The 24,635-nt window shown below is 26.6% G+C and overlaps 1 protein-coding gene across 1 annotated transcript in view; it reads right to left on the bottom strand.

Annotated features, from left to right (window-relative positions):
- LOC101241078 (coiled-coil domain-containing protein 149) overlaps window positions 1-24,635 on the bottom strand; it is a 34,388-nt gene that overhangs the window by 2,348 nt on the left and 7,405 nt on the right. The window contains exons 3-8 of the mRNA XM_065793324.1: window positions 14,855-14,941; window positions 14,457-14,663; window positions 13,776-13,838; window positions 8,547-8,656; window positions 6,318-6,445; window positions 3,462-3,588 (exon numbers count right to left, since the gene is read on the bottom strand). Of these exons, the coding sequence (XP_065649396.1) occupies window positions 3,462-3,588; window positions 6,318-6,445; window positions 8,547-8,656; window positions 13,776-13,838; window positions 14,457-14,663; window positions 14,855-14,941 (722 nt within the window). The remainder of the gene's footprint in view (window positions 1-3,461; window positions 3,589-6,317; window positions 6,446-8,546; window positions 8,657-13,775; window positions 13,839-14,456; window positions 14,664-14,854; window positions 14,942-24,635) is intronic.

Raw genomic sequence — 24,635 nt, 5'->3', positions numbered from 1 at the left:
AACAAACACTTTTAAGGATGCTAAATCAATTACATGCACTATTAATGTTGTCAATAGTTTTATTACATTTTGTATTTCAGAGGCAATTAAAGGAAACCAAAAAACAGCTGAGGTCAATAAAAAAGACTTTGAGAAGGCAGTAGGTAATTAGTGATAAGTTTCTTGTATATTTAATCTCTTTGTTGTGAAACTCCTACTTTTATTAGGGTGTGAATTAAAAAAGATTGCTTTCATAAAAGAACTCTTCCCCTTAAAAACTACACTAACAAATTTGCAGAACTATATTGTAAAATTTCTTTGTATCCATCTGTAATAAGCTGAAAATTTTCCTGTTTTAAAAGTTACCTTTAGTCCTGGTATGGAAAGGTTTATCCACAAAATTTAATTCTGGAGTTAAAGAGGATTATCATTTTGTCATCACTTAAAGTGAATTAATTAATATAACTGTTCTAAATGCAACGAAAAGTAACAATTTTGTATGTTTTTATCTTAGGAAAGTGGCTTTGGGAAGTCGAGACCGCGACGGTAACAGTGCCAACCGAGTGAGGGCTTCAGCAATTGCTGAATAATTCTTTTTATTCTCAATACAGTCACTTACAACATCCATGTATATTTTTTGTGTTTCCCAATGATATTCAAAAGCTTTGCTTTTTTTCCCAAACCAAACAGTCTCACCCAAAGTGGCTCGAACTTGTTTTAAAATCTAGATTTATGCGCAATTTGCTTGACCAACGTCATGTATTGACTTAAAATTTAACTACTTAAAGTCAAAGCGTCAACATGCTAAGTTATGTTTAGTTATAATGAAGTAATCTTAGCAACAGAAAAGCGCAAATAAAGTATTGTTGAAGTATGTTTAAAAGAAAAATCAAATGAAAGAGTAGGATTAACAATTTTCGCCGAACCGTGGTTAGCCCACATGGGACCCAGTTGGAGCCCGCGGCCAATTTAACATGGGCCCCACATAGTTATTCTACATGGCTCCCATGTATCGGCCCATCAAGACCCCATATGGGACCCAGCTATCCGAGTTGGCTGGGTATATATATATTATATATGTATATATATTATATATATATATATATTATATATATATATATTATATATATATATATTATATATGTATATATATTATATATATATATATATTATATATATATATATTATATATATATATTATATATATATATATATTATATATATATATATATTATATATATATATATTATATATATATATATATATTATATATATATATATATATATATATATATATATATATATATATATTTATGTGTATGTATATATATATATATATATATATATATATATATATATATATATATATATATATATATATATATATATATATATATATATAGATAAATATAATATAGATTTTTAAACATTTGTCTGCATGATCCATTATTTTAAATTCTTATGTAAAGGGTTTGAGTGGGGTATACTCTGCATGCTTCTAATTATGATATACATATACATTTTTAGGAAATGTGATTACAATATTCATTAGAAATCAGCACAAATACATAAACCTATTGAAAAGTATGTGCAATACTCTGTTGGATGAGGTTTTGTCCTTTTCAAAAAGAAGATAACCAATGAGATTTCCAGCTACTCTACAGTATTTCTAAAAAAACCTTTTTTTAATGACGTGAAATTGATGACAAGATATCTATTATGGTCTAAGTTAGGTACACTTTATTGTAAAATATGTTATTAATTTACATAATATTTAACAATAATATAATATAAATAATATATATTAGAATTACAATAATATATTTAATATACAATAAAATATTTTAAAACAAATATATATATATATATATATATATATATATATATATATATATATATATATATATATATATATATATATATATATATATATGAATATATATATGATTTATATATGATTTATATAATATATATAATAATATATATTTACTCGGCATATATATAGGAAGCAGCATAAATATTTAAATACTTATATATTTAAATACATACATATTTTGTAGACATTTTTTCATATTTTCATACTCTTATGTTTTTAATTTTTATAGCTATGGAAAAATGGTAATGAAACCTTTTCACCATTCTAAAATTATGGTGAGTTAAAAATGTGTTTTTTATTGTAAAATATATGTTATTAAGTTGTTGAATTACATTAATATTATTATAAATTTCGTTATAGATACAGTTATGGTCATAAAAGATCAAGACAAATCTTATGGGTGCAATTATCCCACTGTCACTTTCGAAATTACCAAAAGTACTGGCCATCGCTATTTATTGTATTTTTCTAAATGTTCTAGTTAACCAACTTAACACTTTATTATTTGTTATTTTTATTATTGTTTTATAAATAAGCGTCCTCGTTGCTTAGGCGACTAGTTAAATTAGATTTGTAGGGTCATTTTTTCAAGAATTATCTATGTTTAAGTAAAAATAGAATAATAATTATTTTAACATTTTTACTTTAACACACATATTTCTTGAAAAATAACCCTGCTAATATAAATATGAAATCTTTAAAACCCAAATAATTCAATTAAACCTTAGATAAAAATATGAAATTAACTAAAAAAAAACTATAAACTAAACTATTAACTAAAACTAGAAACGAATACTTAATCGAGAAAAAAAACCCTACTAATCCTGTTAAGAACTTAGTAAGTCGTATTAGTAAAACTTACTAAGTTCGGAGTATAAACCTTATTATTCCTACTAAGTTTCCTACAAAAACTTGCTAATCCTACTAAGTTTCCTGCTAAAACTTGCTAATCCTACTAAGTTCCTAATAAGTACTTGTCGGGAACTTACTAAGTTTTAGTAGGAAACTTATTAAGTACTTAACAGGATTAGCCTGGTTTTTTTTCTCGGGCAGTTTTTATGCATTTTCAAAAAAATAAAAACAATCGGTATTTTAGTGTTTTGAATATTTTCAAGGTATTTTGTACTTCTTTCTCATTAAACCAATAATTGTTGGTTCTTTGGAAACTTTATTATTAACAAATTTTGTTTATGACTCAGATATCTTTTACATTAAATTAAATCGCCCCAAATCCATCTTACAACAGAAGTAGTGAGGTGCACTTTTCTCATAGCTTTAGAGGTAACATTAAAACAGTATCAAAAGCACTTTACAGAAAAACAGTTTACCTAAGCCTTTTCTTCTTAACCTATAAAGATTCGTCAAAAAATTTTTAGGTGCTTAAGTAGCAGCATATTAACAAAGCCTTTGCCTTGCTGACTCAAAATTAAATCATATTATCATCGAGATCAAGCCTTGCCACGCTCAGTTCAAAATCCTTATAAAACCTAAATAATATTAGCCACAATGCAACTGAACACATCAAAATTTTTTATCTTATAATTATTTATAACTTATTTTTGTTTTATTACTAACATGAGTGAGATAAATGAAATATTTTCAAAACCTGTTAGTATTTCTTTGATGCTTAAGTGCGAGCTCTTTTTCTGCAATAATTTCAGTAAGTGATTTGTTTACACGCTGAAGTTGCTGCATTGTTGAATTGGAAGAAAGATACGGTTCATGTTGATTTTCTGCACACACATAAATGAAATTAGACTATTTGTTAAGATTTACATATAAACAATTTTGGTATAATAAAATAATGACTATTGTTATGAACTTTTTAAAACAAACCCTCATATTTCATTATTTTATCCCAATGCCCATATATTATAACTTAAACCCTATGCTTAAATATTATTATTTCAATCCTATGTTAATATATTATTACTTCAACCTTATGTTTACATATTATAACTTAAACCTTCAGTTCATACATTATTGTATTAAGCCTATGTTCATATAGTATAACTTGAAAAGTGCTTTAATGAGAAAACAAAATTTAAAAAAAAAAATTTGTTTTGTATCGTTTTAAATGAAATATATAATAATTATAAAAAATTAAGAGAAAAGACAATAAGATATGAATTTGAAGGAGAGTAGCAGCATTGGTATCTTATATGCATTGTAATGGCAGGGAAGTGAGCATTGAACATTATATTAGTATTATTATTTAAAAGTGTGATTATTATTTTAAAAGTGAGATGAACCAATGGTATGCTGGATTTGATATTTACAAAATCTTCAAATTGAATTTCCAAGCTACATTTAGTCCACCTATTAATATGTCATTTTAACTTGGAAGAATTTAGTAAGCACTAATAACACAAGTCAAAACTCACTTAAAGGTTTAAAACTGACAATGTTAAAATATCAATTGAAAAAGAATATTCAGCAATAATAAAGATTGTTATGAGAAATTTTTAGAAATGCTTGTGATCTCAAGAACTCAAAATTAAGTCGATCAAGACAAGAGTGAACTACAGCAGAAAAAAAGCACTTTTATTAAAAAAAGAAATTATATTCAAGTTGATAATAAAGTACTAGTTCAACCATATCAAAACTAGGACAAATAAATTCTAATAAAGAGTCCTTTAAAAAATGGAGAAAGACTTGACAAATAACATAAAAACCTATTCTAAGGGATCGTCCATAAATTACGCAATGCAAAGTTTCACTAATAAACAAAACAAGAGACCAAAAGTTTTAACTCGCAGAACTTCAAGTTAAATAAAAAATCAAAATAGCTCATTAAGTTTAATGAAAACTGCAGCATAAAAGAGCTTACAATTCTCCAACTTTTGTTTTTTAAATAAACTTTATGTTGCGTAACTTAAAATAAAGAATTTTACACGTATATGAATATTTAACAAGAATAAAATTAAGGAACATAAAATTAAGGAACACAAAATTTAAGGTTTCCAAATACTACAACTAATGAGAATTTTCTTGATAAATTGTTTAACACTTTTTTTTAATCGATATATTCTCAATACAAAGACAAAACCCTAACAAAATTTAAACCAGTTACTTCAGTCTACTGCAAAAATTGTATAAATAAAATGGTCAATTTAAATAAAGTTATTTTTCAATTAACACGTTGAATAAAACTAAAATCTTTGATAATAATGGAGTTCATCCATCATGTGTTCATCCTCATGAGTTGAGAACTCGTTCTATACGCTTAAGTACTGCTATTGAATACATTTTTAAATTATCCTTTAAATCGGAAGAGGTACCAAAAGTGTGGAAAGATTCGAACATCCAAAAGCATTCAAGCTTTCATTTCAAGTGGCAATAATCCTGATCCTTTTAACTATAGAACTTTGTCCTTAAAATCTAGATATTTTAACCCAAGATGTAGCAAAGAACACTCATTAACATCTTTACTGAACTTTCTAAAGCACATGACAGAGTTTCTTATGGAAAATTTATATTTAAAACTAAAATGTAAGGTGTAAAAGGTTTTGTTCTCCAATGGACTCAGTTTTATTAGATAGAAAGAAACAATCTAAAATACGGTTGCCATTTTATTGCAATTGTTTTTATTTTTAAATACTAGTATTGAAGATGAAGTAAGTTTAAATATTAGTGGCAAAGAAATATTAAAGTATAAGTATTAAAAGAGTAGGATAAAGATGAAAATATAGTGAAAATATGAAATAAGGTAGCCATTTTACTAGTATTGTTTTTAATGTAAATATAGTTTTTGGATTTATCAGAGACAGGTTTTCATTCTTAAATGCTAATGTAGTTAAATTGTTATATGTTTCCCTTGAAAATAATTAAGGCTATAATTTAAATATAAACTTTTATGCCACTTTTAAAGCAGAGTTTTAAACAAAACCTAAATGAATTCTCATGATGACATGTATGCTTGAGCTTCATGTGAAGGAGAGTATGAACTTTCTGGAGATTCTATAAGAAGGTTTTATTCAAAGAGCAATGACATGAAAGATATGTGGCGGCTGGTTATCCAAGTTCTGAAATGTGAAAGTCATTCCTTTGCAAGAGCTTTATATGTTAATGGGTAAATCATATATAATTGCTTATAGACTGCAGTGACAGATTCTGGAATTTTTGGTGGGGTGGGGTGTGGGGGGTGTGGTTGGGTGTTGAAATGTTTTTGTACTTCGTATTACATTTGCATCTCTTGAAAAAAAAAAAAAGTCCTCCATTTATAAGAGATTATAGGACTTTCAGATTCTAGGGGAGGGGGGGGAATGCATATCCCCGCCACGGGATCCCTCACTGATAGCCTGAATACAAAAATTCAGTTGGCACAAAAGTTTCATAACAACATAAAAACGAGGTTGACAAAAACTTTTTTTTTACTGTCGAAAATTAAAAAAATTTTTTAAATAAATTTTAATTGTTTGTAATTTTTAAATTTTATTTTAAATAAAATCAATTGACTCACCCAACATTTGTAAATACGATAATTTATTATTCATTTTTTTTTGGTTTAAAGCTTCTTTGTATCGTGAAACTAATGCTAAGGCTGCCTTTTTTTCCTCTTTGTATTGTTTAAGCACTTCTTTCAAGTACCTACAAATATAATGACTTTTTAACTACTTTTAAAACAAAATATTTGAGTCTAAACTTATGAGCAACAAGATAAAACTTATTAAAACCTTGCTTTTATTAAATTAAAATTTTTTTTCTAAATTTAAGAAATGATAATCTTATCTAAAAATAAAAATAAAACTATAATGTAATTTAATACAGTTTTTTTTTTTACATTTTTGAAGTTATTCTAACGTTAAATTTACTCAAAATTTTTGAGCATCATGGTAGTTAAAAAAGTCAAGGCTCACTTAAAATACACATAAAATTTAAATAAAAGTTTAGTTAATATTTGCCTTTTTAATAAATGTTTATCAAAAAGAATAAACATTGTAGATTAGTTAGCATAGTAGTTGCACTGTCAGTTGCATAAGAAAAATGGTATCATCACTAAGTTATATACTTTTCAGTAAGAAAAAATGGGATGAACTTTCTAGTTAAATCTCTTCTGCTGCGCTCTGTGCTAAAGCCATTAGGTCTTCTTGGAGCACTTGACCAGATAAAAAAAAAGATAATATTTTGTATTCATCCTAGTATGGAATACCGTTGTCATATTTGGGCTAATGGTGTTCCTTTCTCTTTTAGTCTAAAAATGTACTTTAAATGTGGATGGACATGATCACAGCGATGGGGAATACATAATCGACTAATTTATTATTATAAGTAAAGATTTCTCTTTAATAAAAGTCTTTGATAAAAACGCTACGAATATATTCCCCAACCCAATATATATATATATATATATATATATATATATATATATATATATATATATATATATATATATATATATATATATATACAGTAGCGTGCAAATGTTAACTGGACAAGCACATAATTTGAAATAACTTTGGAATGAAAAGTACAATTTCTTTCAAATTCTTATTGGAATGTCAAAATATTGATTGAAAATCTATAAACAAATTTTTACTAAATCTCAGCAATCTAATCTTAAAAGTTCATTTTATTAAAATATGTGAGTGCAAAAGTATCCGCGCAGAACTAAAATAATAAAATTCCAATACTTTAGAAGGCTTTTCTTTTTTTTTTTTAATATTTAAAAACGGTAAATAAAACATAAAGTATTTTAATTAAAAATTTTTGTTTTGAATAAATTTTTTAAATGACAAAGCAAAAATATACAAGTTTTACTGTCAAAGAAGGGCTATTGTATGCAATTGAACAAGGCAGAACTACAAGAGACATAGCAGATCAGTTTGATATAGGAAAGTCAACAGTTGCAGATATATAGAAAAGATATAAGGAAAGAAATAACAATAGAATCTCTCTAAAGTCAGCAAGTCCCTGAATTAAATTTGAAAGACAAGATCAAATTTTAATTTATGCAGCAAAAAATGATTCACACAGAAATGTTGTCTTGTTAAATGCTGAAATGAAAGATTTTGATAATGTAAAATTTTAGTCTAAAAATCTTTTTGTCTAAAAATGTACTTTAAATGTGGATGGACATGATCTAGCTGCCAAGCTTGAGACTCTGTTACATTAATGTAAGGTTACATCTCTTACTCTCTTCTACATAATACTACCTTTGTCACAGCTAAAGTAAGGTTTTATCTTTTGTTCCATCAATCAAAACTCAAACTAGTGTGACTCAACATTCAACAAAGTTTTTTTACTGTGACTGTTCCTATATGTTCAAAAAACTTTAGAATTCAATGCTTTAGAATTCTCTTCTGTCTTCATGCCTTTCCAATTTATACCAGTTAGAGTTTTTAAAGTCTTCTTTCAATTGCTTTCTTGTCAACTCTCTTCTTTGTCACTGTCAACCACTTTCTTGTCAACTTCTTTCTTTGATTTCTGTTAACTCCCAACATATATAGTAGTTGCTTGCAACCTTGCTGAGAGTGAGCTTGTTTAAAAAAAAAAACTTTAAATTTATCATGAACTTATGATCTAATTTAAGACAATAAAAAATTATTATTATTAGAAAAACAACATAAATTAAAAAAAAAAAACTATAATGGTAATACTATAATTATAATTTTTATCAAATAAAAATAATTGTAACTGTAATTTTATCACTTATTTTGATTTTAAATTTTAAAAGAAATATTATTTTTACTTGTTCTCCAGCACAAAAGCATCAATATCAACAATTCTTTTATCATCGTTGTGTAGAATGTAATTGAGTTCTGCATTTAATCGAATATTCTTGGCATTGAAACTGTCTTTCTATTAAAAAACAAATACAACTATAAAACATTATTAAAAATAACTATAAAAATATTGAATAAACTTGCTACTTAACTTAGTTTACAAAATAAATTTCCTAAAAATATATAATTTTCAATAAACTTTTGTTTGTTTAAATAAAGTTGCATAAAAAAATTACTTATAATAACTAATATAATGAAATCAATTTTTAATGCAAAATTTTCAGAAAGAAAATGGCTGACGCGCTGTATAGTACACATTTATATAAAAAGTTAATTGCATGCAAGCTGAATTCAATTATTTAAAAATAAGTGAGCCACGACACTTTCCAACATTTTCTTACATAATTTTTTACTTTGTTTTCTAATTTTTAAGATGCTTGTTATTTTCAACAATAAAAAACAAAGTCAAGAAAAAATAAAGTCAAAAAAACAAACAAAGATTATATTTAAATTTAATAAAAAGAAATTAAAAATTATATTTCATTAATTTATAAGTTGCTTGTATCTAATAAATATGTAATTTTTTAATAACTTTTGTTTGTCATATTTAGAAACAATTTCGTTTTTTATGCTAGAATTATGTCCTAATTATTCTTATAAAAAATGTGTAAAACTTTAAATAAGTTCTTTTCATTTAAAAATTGCGCACACATCAGTTGTATATTTATGCAAAGTTTACTCGAAGGCACTTCAATATATTCTATCCATAACAAACAAAGATAACTTTTAGCTTTGCTTAAAAATCATAAAAAAAAAGAAATATAAATATAAAAGAAGGAAATAAATAAATGAAAATTATGTTTTAACAAAACTTCATAAAGGAGATAATGTATTGTATTAAAACACACACACATATAATACTTAATGTGATCTACAAAATAGAGTGCTCAACAAAGCAATAATAAATTAGTAGTAAATTACTTATAAAATTTTTTTCATTTTACACCGTGTTTTATCTATAAAGACTCATCAGAAATCCTGCAGAAAAACTGCTAGTCTTTACAGATGATATTGATATATATATATATAAATATATATATATATATATATATATATATATATATATATATATATATATATATATATATATATATATATATATATATATATATATATATATATATATGTATATTGAGTTAGGGAATATATTCGTAGCGTTTTTATACTTTATTTTATTTTACAACGATTTGTTTCTGTTTGACAAAGTGTAAATATTCATTTGATAGAGCTCTTTCTGCTCTACAAAACTGCCCTAATCGCCTTTTGAAATAATTTAATTTTTTGTTACTTTTAAGGCTTAAAAATGGAATATCCAGGAGGTAAAAAACAACATTTTCGACACCTACTTTTCCTTGCTTTTCATCGAGGCCAAAAGGCTGCTGAAGCAACCCGGGACATTTGCAACGTATACGGAGACAGTGTCATAGGTGAGTCCACTGCACAAAAATGGTTTGCAAAGTTTAAAAATGGCGATTTTGACGTCGGCGACACACCTTGCAGTGGGAGACCTTCTGACTTCGACGAAGAGCGTCTCAAAGCACTTTTAAAGGAGGATGGTCACCAAACAAGTCGTGAATTGGCCGAAAAAATGAACTGTGATCATAAAACAATTCTCAACCATCTTCATTCAATGGGATTTGCTGAAAAATTGGGAGCCTGGGTACCTCACGAGTTGACCGAAGTAAACAAAGAAAATCGCCTTCAAATTGCTTCTCAACATCTCGCCCGCCATCGAGCAACACGTGGTCATAAACAGTGCTTTTTGTATCGAATCGTCACGGGAGATGAGAAATGGTGTCTATACATTAATATGAAACAAAGGAAGGAATGGGTGGCACCAGGAGATACGCCAAAGCCCAGAGTCAAGCGTGACCTTCATTCAAAGAAGATCATGATATGTGTTTAGTGGGACTGGGAGAGCATGGTGCACTGGGAAATGTTTGATAGGATTGTCACGATCACCAAGGAGCTCTACATAGCCCAGCTACGCCGCGTAAATGAAGCTATTCAACTGAAAAGACCTCATTGACAAGGCCAAACCATACTCCTTCACGACAACGCCAGACCCCATGTTGCACAAGTCGTCAAAGCCACACTCCAAGAGCTCGAGGTCCTTCAGCATCCGCCGTATTCTCCGAATCTTGCACCCACAGATTACCATCTTTTCCGATCTCTGTCGAACCATAAGAGGGGCGTTACCTTCGATAATGAAGAGGACCTTAAAAACTGGGTCAATAACTTCTTCGATACTAGACCGGGCGATTTTTGGCGGAAAGGCATTGATAAATTGGTCGAGAGGTGGGAGGAGGTCGTAAACAGCAATGGGGAATACATAATCGACTAATTTATTATTATAAGTAAAGATTTCTCTTTAATAAAAGTCTTTGATAAAAACGCTACGAATATATTCCCCAACCCAATATATATATATATATATATATATATATATATATATATATATATATATATATATATATATATATATATATATATATATATATATATATACAGTAGCGTGCAAATGTTAACTGGACAAGCACATAATTTGAAATAACTTTGGAATGAAAAGTACAATTTCTTTCAAATTCTTATTGGAATGTCAAAATATTGATTGAAAATCTATAAACAAATTTTTACTAAATCTCAGCAATCTAATCTTAAAAGTTCATTTTATTAAAATATGTGAGTGCAAAAGTATCCGTGCAGAACTAAAATAATAAAATTCCAATACTTTAGAAGGCTTTTCTTTTTTTTTTTTAATATTTAAAAACGGTAAATAAAACATAAAGTATTTTAATTAAAAATTTTTGTTTTGAATAAATTTTTTAAATGACAAAGCAAAAATATACAAGTTTTACTGTCAAAGAAGGGCTATTGTATGCAATTGAACAAGGCAGAACTACAAGAGACATAGCAGATCAGTTTGATATAGGAAAGTCAACAGTTGCAGATATATAGAAAAGATATAAGGAAAGAAATAACAATAGAATCTCTCTAAAGTCAGCAAGTCCCTGAATTAAATTTGAAAGACAAGATCAAATTTTAATTTATGCAGCAAAAAATGATTCACACAGAAACTTTGTCTTGTTAAATGCTGAAATGAAAGATTTTGATAATGTAAAATGTAGAGCTACCACAACCAAGCATCATTTGAGGTCTGCAAATCTATTTGGAAGATGTCTTGCAAAGAAATCTTTTATTTCTTTAAGAATCTAAAGAATCTTTAAGAATTCTAAAGAATCGAAAAGCACATTTGAGATTTGCTAATGAACTTTTTGTCAAAAGTACTTTTTAGTAATGAATCTAAATTTATGTCATTTTGATCTGATGGTTTTAGATATGTTCGTCAATCTTAAGATAAAATCATACAGAAAATCAATACAGTCATTTCTGATATTTATATTGTTTTGTCAGCAACAAATATTATCTCAGTAACAAATTTGTCTTGTCATTAATAAATATTGATCAAAACAATAGATAAACCTCATAACTTTTTAAAACATAATATATTGTTTAATAAAAATATCTTTTAAAATAGACTTCTTAAATCTTGAGTATACTTTTAACAATTTATACTTAAGAATTGTAATACTTTACAATTATGTACTTTAGGTAATGTATCTGCTTTTAGTATGTACCAACATGCATCTATAAAAATGCATGTTGATACATACTAAAAATATAAACACAAAAATATTCTATAACTATAGTAATGGCTTTTTCCAAATGAAGATAACCCTTTAGACAAAAGTAGACAACCCTTAAGTATTACACTCATTAACTAGGATTTGATACAAAATCAAAAAAATTTTGAAATCATGTTTTAACAATTCTTGATTTGAGGACAAAAATATCAACAAGAAAAATAAAAATTTTAAAGATTTTTTCAATTTTGATTTTCTTGACTTTTTTACCCAAAAAGTAAGAATATGATAGAAAAGGAAACAAAACTAGAAAATAGTTTTAAAGCATTAAAAATGGAACCAATCACTTTATGATTTTACTTATGTCCTCTGAATGCCCACATCACGCATTGAAAATGCATCACATCAATCATTCATCATCTTCAGTATTATTATTCATAGTTAAGACTTATGCCACTGAACAAAAGCCAATAAATGTAATTTTATAAATTTATCAACTTTTTTTAGTTGTATAATAATATCAAACTGTTCTTTTTTTTATCTTTTTTAAATGATGAAGCAATTGAGTGGAATGTCTCTGGCTACCCAATCACTGCATTATAACGGTTAATCACTTTTCTAAAAATTTAAATAGCAATTGATATTGTACAATGCACAAAATTAAAGTTAATTGTCGTCATCCTGCTTTCTTAAGATAAAGTAATTTATTGTATTAATTCAATAACACTAAAAGTTCTTATGACATTAGTTTTATTTATGAACATTAATTATGTTCAAGAATACCATATTGGTCACATAAAATATATCTATAAATTGTTTATAATCATTATTAATAATAGTTCATTAACAGTTAATAAAAAAATTATTTGATATTTGAGAAATTCACCATTAAACAATTGCCCCCTGATAAAAAAATTTATTTCGATAAAACAAACAAAAAATTTATGTTATTACTTTTAAGAATGTTTTAAGAAATAAATAATGAGAAAATATAATTATTTTTAAATGTTAAATTTAGATTTGATTGGTAACTTTTGTAGCATTTTAATTGTTAAACTACAATCAAAACTTGTTTAATTTTAACAAATTTAAACTTTAATTTATTTTAGATGTGGTTTGAAATTAAATTTAATTACAATGCAGTACTTGAAAATGAGCAAAAGACGCTATTTGATTTTAACAATGTAAACATGTAAGCTGAGTTGAGTTAAATTTACATGTTTAAGGCTTTTCTGTAACTCCACAAAATCTCGTAACAAGGCCTGCACTGTAGTAATTTTGCGTTAAACTTTGTAAATAAATACCAAGAAAAAAAATCCTATTGCAGTAAAATGTCATTTAACTTGAAGGTAACTTTACTCAGTTTTATACCAGTTTTCTTAAATATTTATGTTTTTTTTTGTGTTTTTTTTAATGATACATGATAAAATGGGTCAATTTTACATCACTGAACTAATTTATAAACCTTTAATAACAACAAATTTTTAATACCTCCTCTTGCACTTGCAGTTTCTCATCTCTACAAATTTCTAATTCTTGCTCAAGCTCTAAAACCTAAAGATAAATGTTTTTTTTAATCGTTTTTATCTTTTTAGTTTTTTAATCTTTTCTTTAATCGTTTTTCTTGCTCAAAAATCTAAAGATTGAAACTTCAAAAAAAAAATCTAAAATTTGAAATTTAAAAAAAAGAAGAAGTTTGAAACATCATATAAAATCTAAAATATACAAAATAACTTTACTTTTGGCATTTAAACTAAGAGTACAGAGTATTAATTGTTTTCATTATGTACTATATCGTTATGATATTAAAAGCAAAGAACCAAACACCTTTTTTTTTTTTTTTTCATCTTAAAAGTTTAATGTTAATGTTAAATTTTTAAATGGATAAGCCACACGGTAACAACAATAGTTTAAAAACTGATTTTAAAACGACAACAAAGTTTATAATCTCCATTAAATTTAAATACTATAACAAAAAAATTAAAAAAAAAAAACACCTGTATAAAAAATATTCATTAAAAAATAATAAACAAAAGTCTTAAAAACACGATTTCTTAAATAAAATTATTTTTAATTAAATTATTAGAGGCTTTATGCATAAAAATTAAAATAAAAATATAAATAAAAATAATGTAAAATAAATAAATGTAATAATAAAAAATACACTTCAACCTTGGAATTAACTTCTTCTAATTGCAAAATAAGCCTTTCCTTATCTTCCTTTCTTTCAAGAACTTGGTTGTTGCTATGTCGAGTTATTGTAGCATGTAGGAGTATATTATCTTTTTGACATTCACTGTAGAGATGCTTGAGATTCATTAAATCTTTTTTTAATAATTCATTCTCGTCTCTTGAAAACTGTAGTAAGTTATTTAAGGTCTAAAATTGTTTTTTTAAATTTTAAATTTTTAAGTGGTTTCTTCATATTTATTTAATACATTGTCATTTATATTAAGTTTTTTTCACAACAAACATATTACAAGTAATAGAAAAACAAATTAACTTTCAACATTATTAAAAAAAGAAAGCTGTAACAAAAAGTAAAGATTTTATAAATAAAAAAAACTAACCCTTATTTTTTTTGCGTCTTCACCAATGCTATTAATAGGTTGCTTGTATGTTCCCAACACTTCGCGCAAACCATCAATTTCAAGTTGCTAGAGAAATTCAAAATATCTTTATAATGATGATGTAATTTTAAGTAGTTATGATTTAAAAAAAGTCAAACAACAAAGTATATTAGATTGAGTAATTATACTTTGGAAGCTGTGATTAAGATTTATAGCAAATTTATAGCGAAAAAAATTTACATTAAAATATTAAAAGATATAGTTACTAAAAAAAAAAAATAATAATTTTAAATTCACTACTTTAAATAACTTCAAAGCAAAAAAAGCTGATTAAAAAAAAAGTTAAACAAGTAACAAACATGCTTAACAGAGGAGAAAGTGAACTACAAGTGAAGCACTTAATTAAGAAAAAAAAATTAAAAAAAAAATAATATCAGGTGGAAAATTATAAACATCTTTTTAATTGTTTACACAACAGTGAATTAAAATATTTATTGCACGTTATTACTAAACAATATATGAGCAAAAGCAACAGAAAACAAAATCCAAAATAATTCAGGAACAAAACTTTATAAAATCAGAAAAAAAAATTGGAATTTTTGAAAAAAAATTAATAAAAACATTTTTTAAATATATTTTATGTTAAAAATTCAAAATACTATTTATTTAACTAATAAGTAGGGCTGTTCGATTTTGCTTTCTAGTTTCGGAAAGCAGTTTACTCTGAATTAGGAAGTGTTAGCAAATTAAATGTATTTATATTGGAAAATGTTCATTTAATTATACTTTCTTATATACTTATAGTTTATACATTATTTATATAAATGAAAGGCAAAAAAAATCTGTAGGTTTTTTCTGTAGGTTTTAACATGATATTAAACTATTACTATTAATTAAATTTGACCCAACTTCCCCCCCCCCCCCTGACTTCCCTACACTTTTCATTGGAAAGATTTCTTTTTTACAAATAGTTGGTTATATATAGGGCTTCTTTTTGCACTCTTGAAAACTAATGTAAATCTTAAGTTTCTTGATGAAAGGCTATTTCTTTCTTTTCTTTGAATAAAGTTTGCTTCACTAAAAGCAGATTCTACTGCAACAGAAGATGCTGGTAAAATGCAATACTTTTGAACCACACTATATAACATAGACAAACTTGATGAATTTTTTTTCCAAAATTGACTAAAACTTAAAAGACTTAGGGAAGCTTCTTTTCTATAAAAGTTTATTTCTCCAAGTATACGTTTATCTTTTGTATTTCTTGGAGTTGCTTAAGAGACAAACAATCCTAAACTGCCAGCTAGCTTGTCTGCTGCGGATTGTTTTGTTATGCTTTTTGCTAGATTAGGTCTGAAATCGTTTTGTTGGGCATTGTGCAATGGAAGAGGCATTGTATTTTTAAAGATACCAACTCCTTTTCTGTGCTTTTAATTTCTTCTGTGCTTAACAATTTTAAATTAGGTGGATCAAAAAACTGCTTTCAATATGACTTTATTTTGAGAGTCTGTAATATTAGTCGACTAAGTGATGGATCAAGTTGCTCAATAAGAATTCTTTTTCTATAAAATCCCCAATTTCAAGACTATAAAACAAAATTTTTTTGGCAACAAAAATTAATGAAAAAGTCTCGTAACTTCATCCCGATAATATTTTCATAACTTTAAAAAATGGCTCAAGAACTTTGATTAAAATATCCACAAGTGCCCCATCTTCGTCCCTAAGTGTTAACTTTTTCAATTTTTCAATTTGTTTTATTGCTGCTTATTGAGGTGATAGCAACTTTGTTGCGTGCTAATCAGTTGCTAACTAAATTGTTTATCAGTTGCTGAATGAAATAAAGCCCTCATAGCTCTCCAAATCATTATTACATCATCTGGCACATCTAATGCTAAATATAGGCAGATATATATATATATATATATATATATATATATATATATATATATATATATATATATATATATATATATATATATATATATATATATGCATTTAAATACATGCTAATCTATTAGTAAACTGAATTTAACTGTTTCATTAATTTTTTTTTATTGTTTTAGTTTTTGGAGTCTTGAGTGATATCCAATGGATGTTCATCTATGAGAAGGATTCTTGCCAATGTGAGCAAATAACACTTTATTTCACTGGTTAGTATTCATTCACTTCATTTGTATTTATTAGTATTCATTCACTTCATTCATTAGTATTCATTCATTTTATTATTTATCATCATATTATTTATTCATTTAGTATTCATTCATTAGTATTCATTCACTTCATTTCACTGGTAGTATTCTTACAATTTATACTTGGAGTTATATTAATAATGCTCAGTTGCTGTTTTTATTCTAATTTTTTTTTAAACATCGTATTTAAAAAAAACATATATTTAAACTTTTTACAGAAGTTGAAAAAGTGCTGCTTATTTTGGAGGATGAATAAAAATTTGGATACTAAAGACAAATATTAAACCCTAATCAAAAAGTTAAGCAAAAAAAAATTTTATTTTGGAGGAAAACATGAATAAAAAGTTGGATACTAAAGACAAATATTAAACCCTAATCAAAAAGTTAAGCAAAAAAAAATTTGCGCATTGACGTCGGTTTGTGGCAAAATAAACTCTAATGCCTCAAATTTCTTTTGCATTTATCTTACATTTTTTGATTAATTTTAATTTTGTTGCATACAAATGCATAAAGATATATAAAACTGGTACAAATATATCATTTCATGGATAAGAGATTGTATTTATTATAACAGTAATAAATAAATAGTTTTTGTCTTTATTAGAATATATCCCATAATAATATATATCAATTAATCTTTAATAGAAGGAGTTTTTTTAAAAATTTAAATAAAATCTTATTTCTAGTTTGTTTTTCTAGTTTTTTGCCACAAAGTGATGTCACATACGCAAAAAAAATTGTGGCTTCAATGATTTACGAAAAAACCTCGTTTATTAATTTTAAAGGTCTAAGAAGCAGATGTAATTTTAACAATCAAAAATTATCAAGAGAGGGACAAATCTAAAATAGGAGATTCAAATTTTCCACCTGGATGTCAATATGTTTTTTCTCGAAATATGTAACAAGCATATTAAAGCGTTCTTAAAAACTGCAGCTGCAGCATATATTTATAGTAAAAAAATAAATGTAGCAAAAAAAACTTTTAATTGTTAAAAGAAAGTTTTTCTAGCTAGGGGCTTTTTTTTTTTTGCCTCCACAACAGCACCATCTAGAGTAGCAGGACTGGCTTATTAAGTTTTTTTGTTTATTAAGTTTCATACAACTTTTTTTCAGACCATCCGCAGCTTATTAGGACTAATTACCTGAACACATTAATAACATAAGTATCTGAATCATGACACATACGCAACAAATTTTTCCCCCAGTGTTTTGATGTTTATAGAAATTTTAGCTCTTTTAAAATCTTTTTGTTTGTTAAAGCGTATAATACCATTAGATATGTTTGTATGTAATCTCTATAAAACTTCAAAAGGATTTTGTATTTTAAAATAATCAAAAAAAATAAAAATAAAAAAGTCGTCAGTAGTAGGACTCGAACCACGACTTACTTGTTCAGAAGCTCTGCCCGCTATCCACTTGGCCACGCTGGCACATTGTTAAAGAAAAAAATTTTAAAACTTATTAATGATTTTTTTAATGGAAATAAATGTTATAGTATATGTAATTTTCGAGTGAAAATCAAACTGTAAAACTTGATAAATGTTTCAGTATGTTTTAACATAACTTAATTTGAAGTTTATGTACATTCGATATTTGCATACACGTTCATTCCTGTTTTCTTATAAAACAAAGTGCTGCGACTCTTTCTCACCACTACCTCGGTTGCAATGGCTGCCAAGGGTTCTGTGTTAAACACGCTTGAATGAGCACTAACACTACAACTACAAATACTAACACTATTAAGTTCGGCAATAATATATAGAGATTCAGTTTATAATATTAAACATTTTTAAAAATGCATTTGAAAAAGTAACACATATTTATAAAAACTCATATATATATATATAATATATATATGAGTTTATATATATATATATATATATATATATATATATATATATATATATATATATATATATATATATATATATATATATATATATATATATGTATATATGTATATATGTATATATGTATATATGTATATATGTATATATGTATATATATATATATATATATATATATATATATATATATATATATGTATGTATATATATATATATATATATATATATATATATATATATATATGTATATATATATATATATATATATATATATATATATATATATATATATATATATATATATATATATATATCAGGGCTTGTGATGAAGCAAGCGCGATTGCGCTCCGCTCGTAAAACGCGGCCGTTAACGGTATTTTCAAACATTCTAGACGCGATAAACAACGCTCATTCAGCTTATAACGAGCGTATAAAATAACGCTCGTCCAATAGTTCAAGATTATTTTTTTATTTTCATAAAATATTTAAAAAAGATTTTTTATTAAAGATATTCTGTTATCAAACAACTGATATAAAATATAAAAAGTACAACGTCGTTCTCTTTTGCACTAACGTAATGAATGAGCAGTTTAAAGTCGTTAATCGTCACTAATTTCAATAATGGAATGTGCACGTGGAAACACAATGTGAATACAAAAATGCGCAAATAAAATAAGAATAGAAAATTAGAAAACCATTATAAGAAAATTAAAACTGCGGAGTATTTTTAATCTTGTGAAAATATCAAGTAAAATTTATTTGATTTATTGTTTGTAATATTCCACACATCGTTTATAATAAAAATAAATATTAATAATAGAGTAATTTTTAAAATTACTTTTTGTTTATAGTATAGGTTTTTTTATTAACTATTACTTATTTTAACTCAAATTTAAAACGATTCTGTTGTTTAGAATGTTCGCAATCGCATTCGAAAAGGAAACAAAGTAATAACGTCAACATTTATTAAATGGAAAGTTATTATTCTAATTTATTATTATTTCAAATTATTCTTGTGTTATTTTTTTAAGGTTAAAAAAACGTAATTTAAAAAAGAAATTTTAGAAAAAAACTAAATAATTAATTTGAATAAAAAATATCAAAAAATATAAAAACCATTAACCGTTAATTAAGTTTACCGCGTAACATTTTAAAATGCATATATCAAAACAACGAATCAAAACACTAAATTACACTTCAATACTAAATCAATAAGAAGTTGCGTTTTTGTTTGATATTATTTTTTTATTAATATAAATAGTTAAAAATAAAATCGCGATCTGACAATATACAAGAAGTTTGGAAGTATAAAAATCTACTTCGTTGAAGTAGTTTCATGAGTGTGATACTAATTCAAACATTTTTTGACGAAAGAATAATGTAACAAATAAAAAAAGATATAAAAAAATAAAAAGCTTTTTATGAGCATCGCCTTCAGCAATTTTCATGATCGCGCTTGCCGACGTTATTTCGAGCGCACATAATCACGCTCGATGAAAACATTTTCTAATTTTACGAGCGCGATTTAACACGCTTGACGATTTTCTTCATCACAAGCCCTGTATATATATATATATATATATATATATATATATATATATATATATATATATATATATATATATATATATATATATATATATATATATATATATATATATATATACATATATATATTTACATATATTTAAATCAGGGCTTGTGATGAAGAAAATCGTCAAGCGTGTTATATCGCGCTCGTAAAATTAGAATATGTTTTCATCAGGCGTGATTATGTGTGCTCGGGATAACGTCGGCGAGCGCGATCATGAAAATTGCTAAAGGCAATACTCATAAAAAACTTTTTCTTTTTTATATCTTTTTTTATTTGTTACATAATTCTTTCGTCAAAAAATGTTTGAATTACTATCACACTCATGAAACCACTTCAACGAAAGAGATTTTTATACTTCCAAACTTCTTGTATATTGTCAGATCGCGATTTTATTTTTAACTATTTATGTTATAAAAAAATAATATCAAACAAAAGCGCAACTTCTTATTGATTTAGTATTGAAGTATAATTTAGTGACTTATATCGTTGTTTTGATATATGTATTTTAAAATGTTACTCTGTAAACTTAATTAACGGTTAATGGTTTTTATATTTCTTGATATTTTTTATTCAAATTAATTATTTAGTTTTTTTCTAAAATTTCTTTTTTAAATTACGTTTTTTTATCTTAAAAATATAACACAAGAATAATTTGAAATAATGATAAATAAGAATAATAACTTTTCATTTAATAAATATTGACATCATTACTTAGTTTTCTTTTTGAATGTCCTTAATTGCGAACATTCTAAACAACATAATCGTTTTAAATTTGAGTTAAAATAAATAATAGTTAATAAAAAAACCTATACTATAAACAAAAAGTAATTTTAAAAATTACTCTATTATTAATATTTATTTTTATTATAAACGATGTGTGGAATATTACAAACAATAAATCAAATAAATCTTACTTGATATTTTCACAAGATTAAAATTACTCTAAATAGATTAAAAATAAAGTTTTAATTTTCTTATAGTGAATTTCTAATTTTCTATTCTTATTTTATTTGCGCATTTTTGTATTCACATTGTGTTTCCACGTGCGTATTCCATTATTGAAATTAGTGACGATTAACGACTTTAAACTGCTCATTCATTACGTTAGTGCAAAAGAGAACGACGTAGTGCTTTTTATATTTTATATTAGTGCTTTGATAATAGTATATCTTTAATAAAAAATCTTTTTTAAATATTTTATGAAAATAAAAAAATAATCCCGAACTATTGGACGAGCGTTATTTTATACGCTCGTTATAAGCTGAACGAGCGTTGGTTATCGCGCCTAGAACGTTTAGAAATACCGTTTACGAGCGCGTTTTACAAGCGGAGCGCGATCGCGCTCGCTTCATCACAAGCCCTGTATCTATATATCTATATATATATATATATATATATATATATATATATATATATATATATATATATATATATATATATATATATATATATATATATATATATATATAAGTTTTAGTAAAATAAAAAAAAGCAGTTACAACATTTAAAAAGAATTTTTTACTTTTTCAAATGTAGGGGAGGGAGGGGAGCATTGGGCAGTCGGAAGGTTTGGGCACCCCCTCATTTCTCATAATCTATTCTAGATATATTTTGTTTTCTACCATAGCACTATAGTTATATAACTGGCAACACTGCTCATCAAAAGTGTCAGTTGTCATTTCACTTGGTTGTTAAGTTACATGGGCTTAATGGTTTGTTGCGTACAAAAGTAAATATTTTGTTTGGGATTTGAAGAAAGATAACAAAGAAATCTGCAAGAAAGAGTAAGTATCTGTGTTAACTTTTTCTTTTGCATTTAATAAACATTATATTTACCTGGCAATTAGGATTCAACATTTGATAAAAATAAACTTATTCAAATCTATTTGAAAAGTGAGGTTATAGAGAGCATTGGGCACGCAGGTAGGAGGGAGGTTTGGGCATGCCCAATGCTCCCCCTTTTTTGTAGTTTGTTTTGGTGTCATACGTGTGTGGTTTTTTGCTATGCCTATTGAATTGAATGTTTAACCATTTCTTTTCAGGACAATGCCGTTTTCATTTAAAAAGAAAAATAAACGGCGTGAAATACCTAAAGATGTTATTTTGCGCGCATTGGAAGAGGTTTCTAAAGGAGGAAAAATTAAAACTACTGCGATTAAATATGATATACCCAGGTCTAACCTTCAAAGATACATAAAACAGGGTGGCGTTGTGAAAGATATTTCTTCTAAATTTATATCATCCCAAATATTCATGAAAGATGAAGAAGAAGAAATTTCAGAATATCTTGTAACATTGTTTAAACTAAACCATGGAATGTCAAAACTGAAGGCACGTGAATTGGTTTACGAATACACCACTGCTATTAATAAAAAAATACCAGACAACTGGACAGAGAAGAAACTTGCATCCAATGATTGGCTAAGGGGATTTTTTAAAAGACAACCTCATCTTTCGATAAGGACACCAGAAGCTACCAGTCTCTCACGTGCCACAAGTTTCAATAAGAAAAATGTCGGAGATTTTTTTGAAAATCTTAAAACTGTATATGAACGGCATTGCTTTGGCCCTGAGTCTATTTACAATATAGACGAAACTGGATTATCAACAGTACAACGAACCCAGAAAGTGATTGCTCTAAAAGGCACTTAGCAAGTTGGGCAAGTAACATCAGCTGAAAGAGGGACACTTGTAACGGTTTGCTGCGGTATTAATGCATTGGGTAACTCAATACCACCCTTTTTCATATTCTCATAGGTTAATTACAAAACATATATGCTAAATGATGCACCTGTTGGTTCAGATGGAGCAGCACATCCTTCAGGGTGAATGACAGCACCATGTTTTTTAAAATATGTACACCATTTTGCAAAACACGCAAAACCAACGCCTTCCTCACCAGTTCTATTGCTGTTGGACAATCACGAGAGCCATATTTCAGTACCAGTTCTTGATTTTTGTAAAGAATCAGGCATTGTTTTAATGACTTTCCCACCACACTGCAGCCATAAACTGCAACCCCGAGACCTGACTGTCTATGGACCACTCAAAACTTATAACACTGTTGTAACAGATTGGATGGTAAGCAATCCTGGCAAAACGGTAACAATTTATGAAATCTCAAAATTAGCAGCAAAAGCCATCCCACTTGCATTCAAGTTGCAAAATATTCAAACAGGATTTAAAAAACCTGGCATTTGGCCATTCAATTCAAACATTTTCTCTGATGAAGATTTTGTTTATTTTTCTATAACTGATCGCTGCTTGTCGGAAGAGAATAATGTTGCTACAGAAAAATCGATTTTAGAACAACCTATCATGGAACAGCCTTCAACAGTAGAAAATCTGAGTCTAGAGGATCATACAAGTTCAAATATGGAAGTCACTGGGCCATGTAAACTGGAATCTCTATCTAAAAACCAGACTAGGGGCACTGTCAATGTAACACCTGATTTAGTAAGACCATTTCCGAAAGCCGGCCCCAGGAAATTGGATGGCATGAAAAAAATTCCAGATCAATAATTTGTGTTAGTTAAATTTGACACCAAAAAAACTGTTTATCATTATGTTGGAGTAGTCGAAGAGGTTAATCACTCCATGGCAACTGTCAAATTCATGAGAGCGAGTAAGATAAGAAATACTTTCATTTTTCCTGACATCGAGGACGTAGCCAGCGTCCCCCTGGAGGATATAAAGACAAAATTGCCTACACCAACAACATGGATAAAACGTGGCAGTCTAAAATATAAATTTGACAAGCCTCTTTGGGTCATACCAAATTTAAGATAAGTCTTATTAAGTCCAACATCATGCAGTATTGATTCCAAGTGACATTGTTTAATTTTTTGTAAAGTCTATGATAAGAAAAAATGTTTGTATTACAATTTTTAATAGCAATGCTAGATAATACTTAAGCATAGTAGTATATTAAAACAATATCATGCATATTAAATACAGTGCCCAAACCTCCCCACAGGGGTGCCCAAACCTCCCAACCACAGGGAAGTTTGGGTACTTTGGACATGTGTTAGAAAATCTTTTGTAACTTTGCGGATAATTATAATACTAAAACTCTTCTTAATAATAGTTACTGCCAAATATGTGTGCTAGATATATTTGAAATAAAATTTTGATTATAATAAAAATAACTGTTT

Source organism: Hydra vulgaris, chromosome 03 (assembly GCF_038396675.1).
Source record: "Hydra vulgaris chromosome 03, alternate assembly HydraT2T_AEP".
Classification (NCBI taxonomy): Eukaryota; Metazoa; Cnidaria; class Hydrozoa; order Anthoathecata; family Hydridae; genus Hydra; species Hydra vulgaris.
Note: the sequence above shows the minus strand (reverse complement) of the source record. Positions and strands in the feature narration are given on the sequence as shown.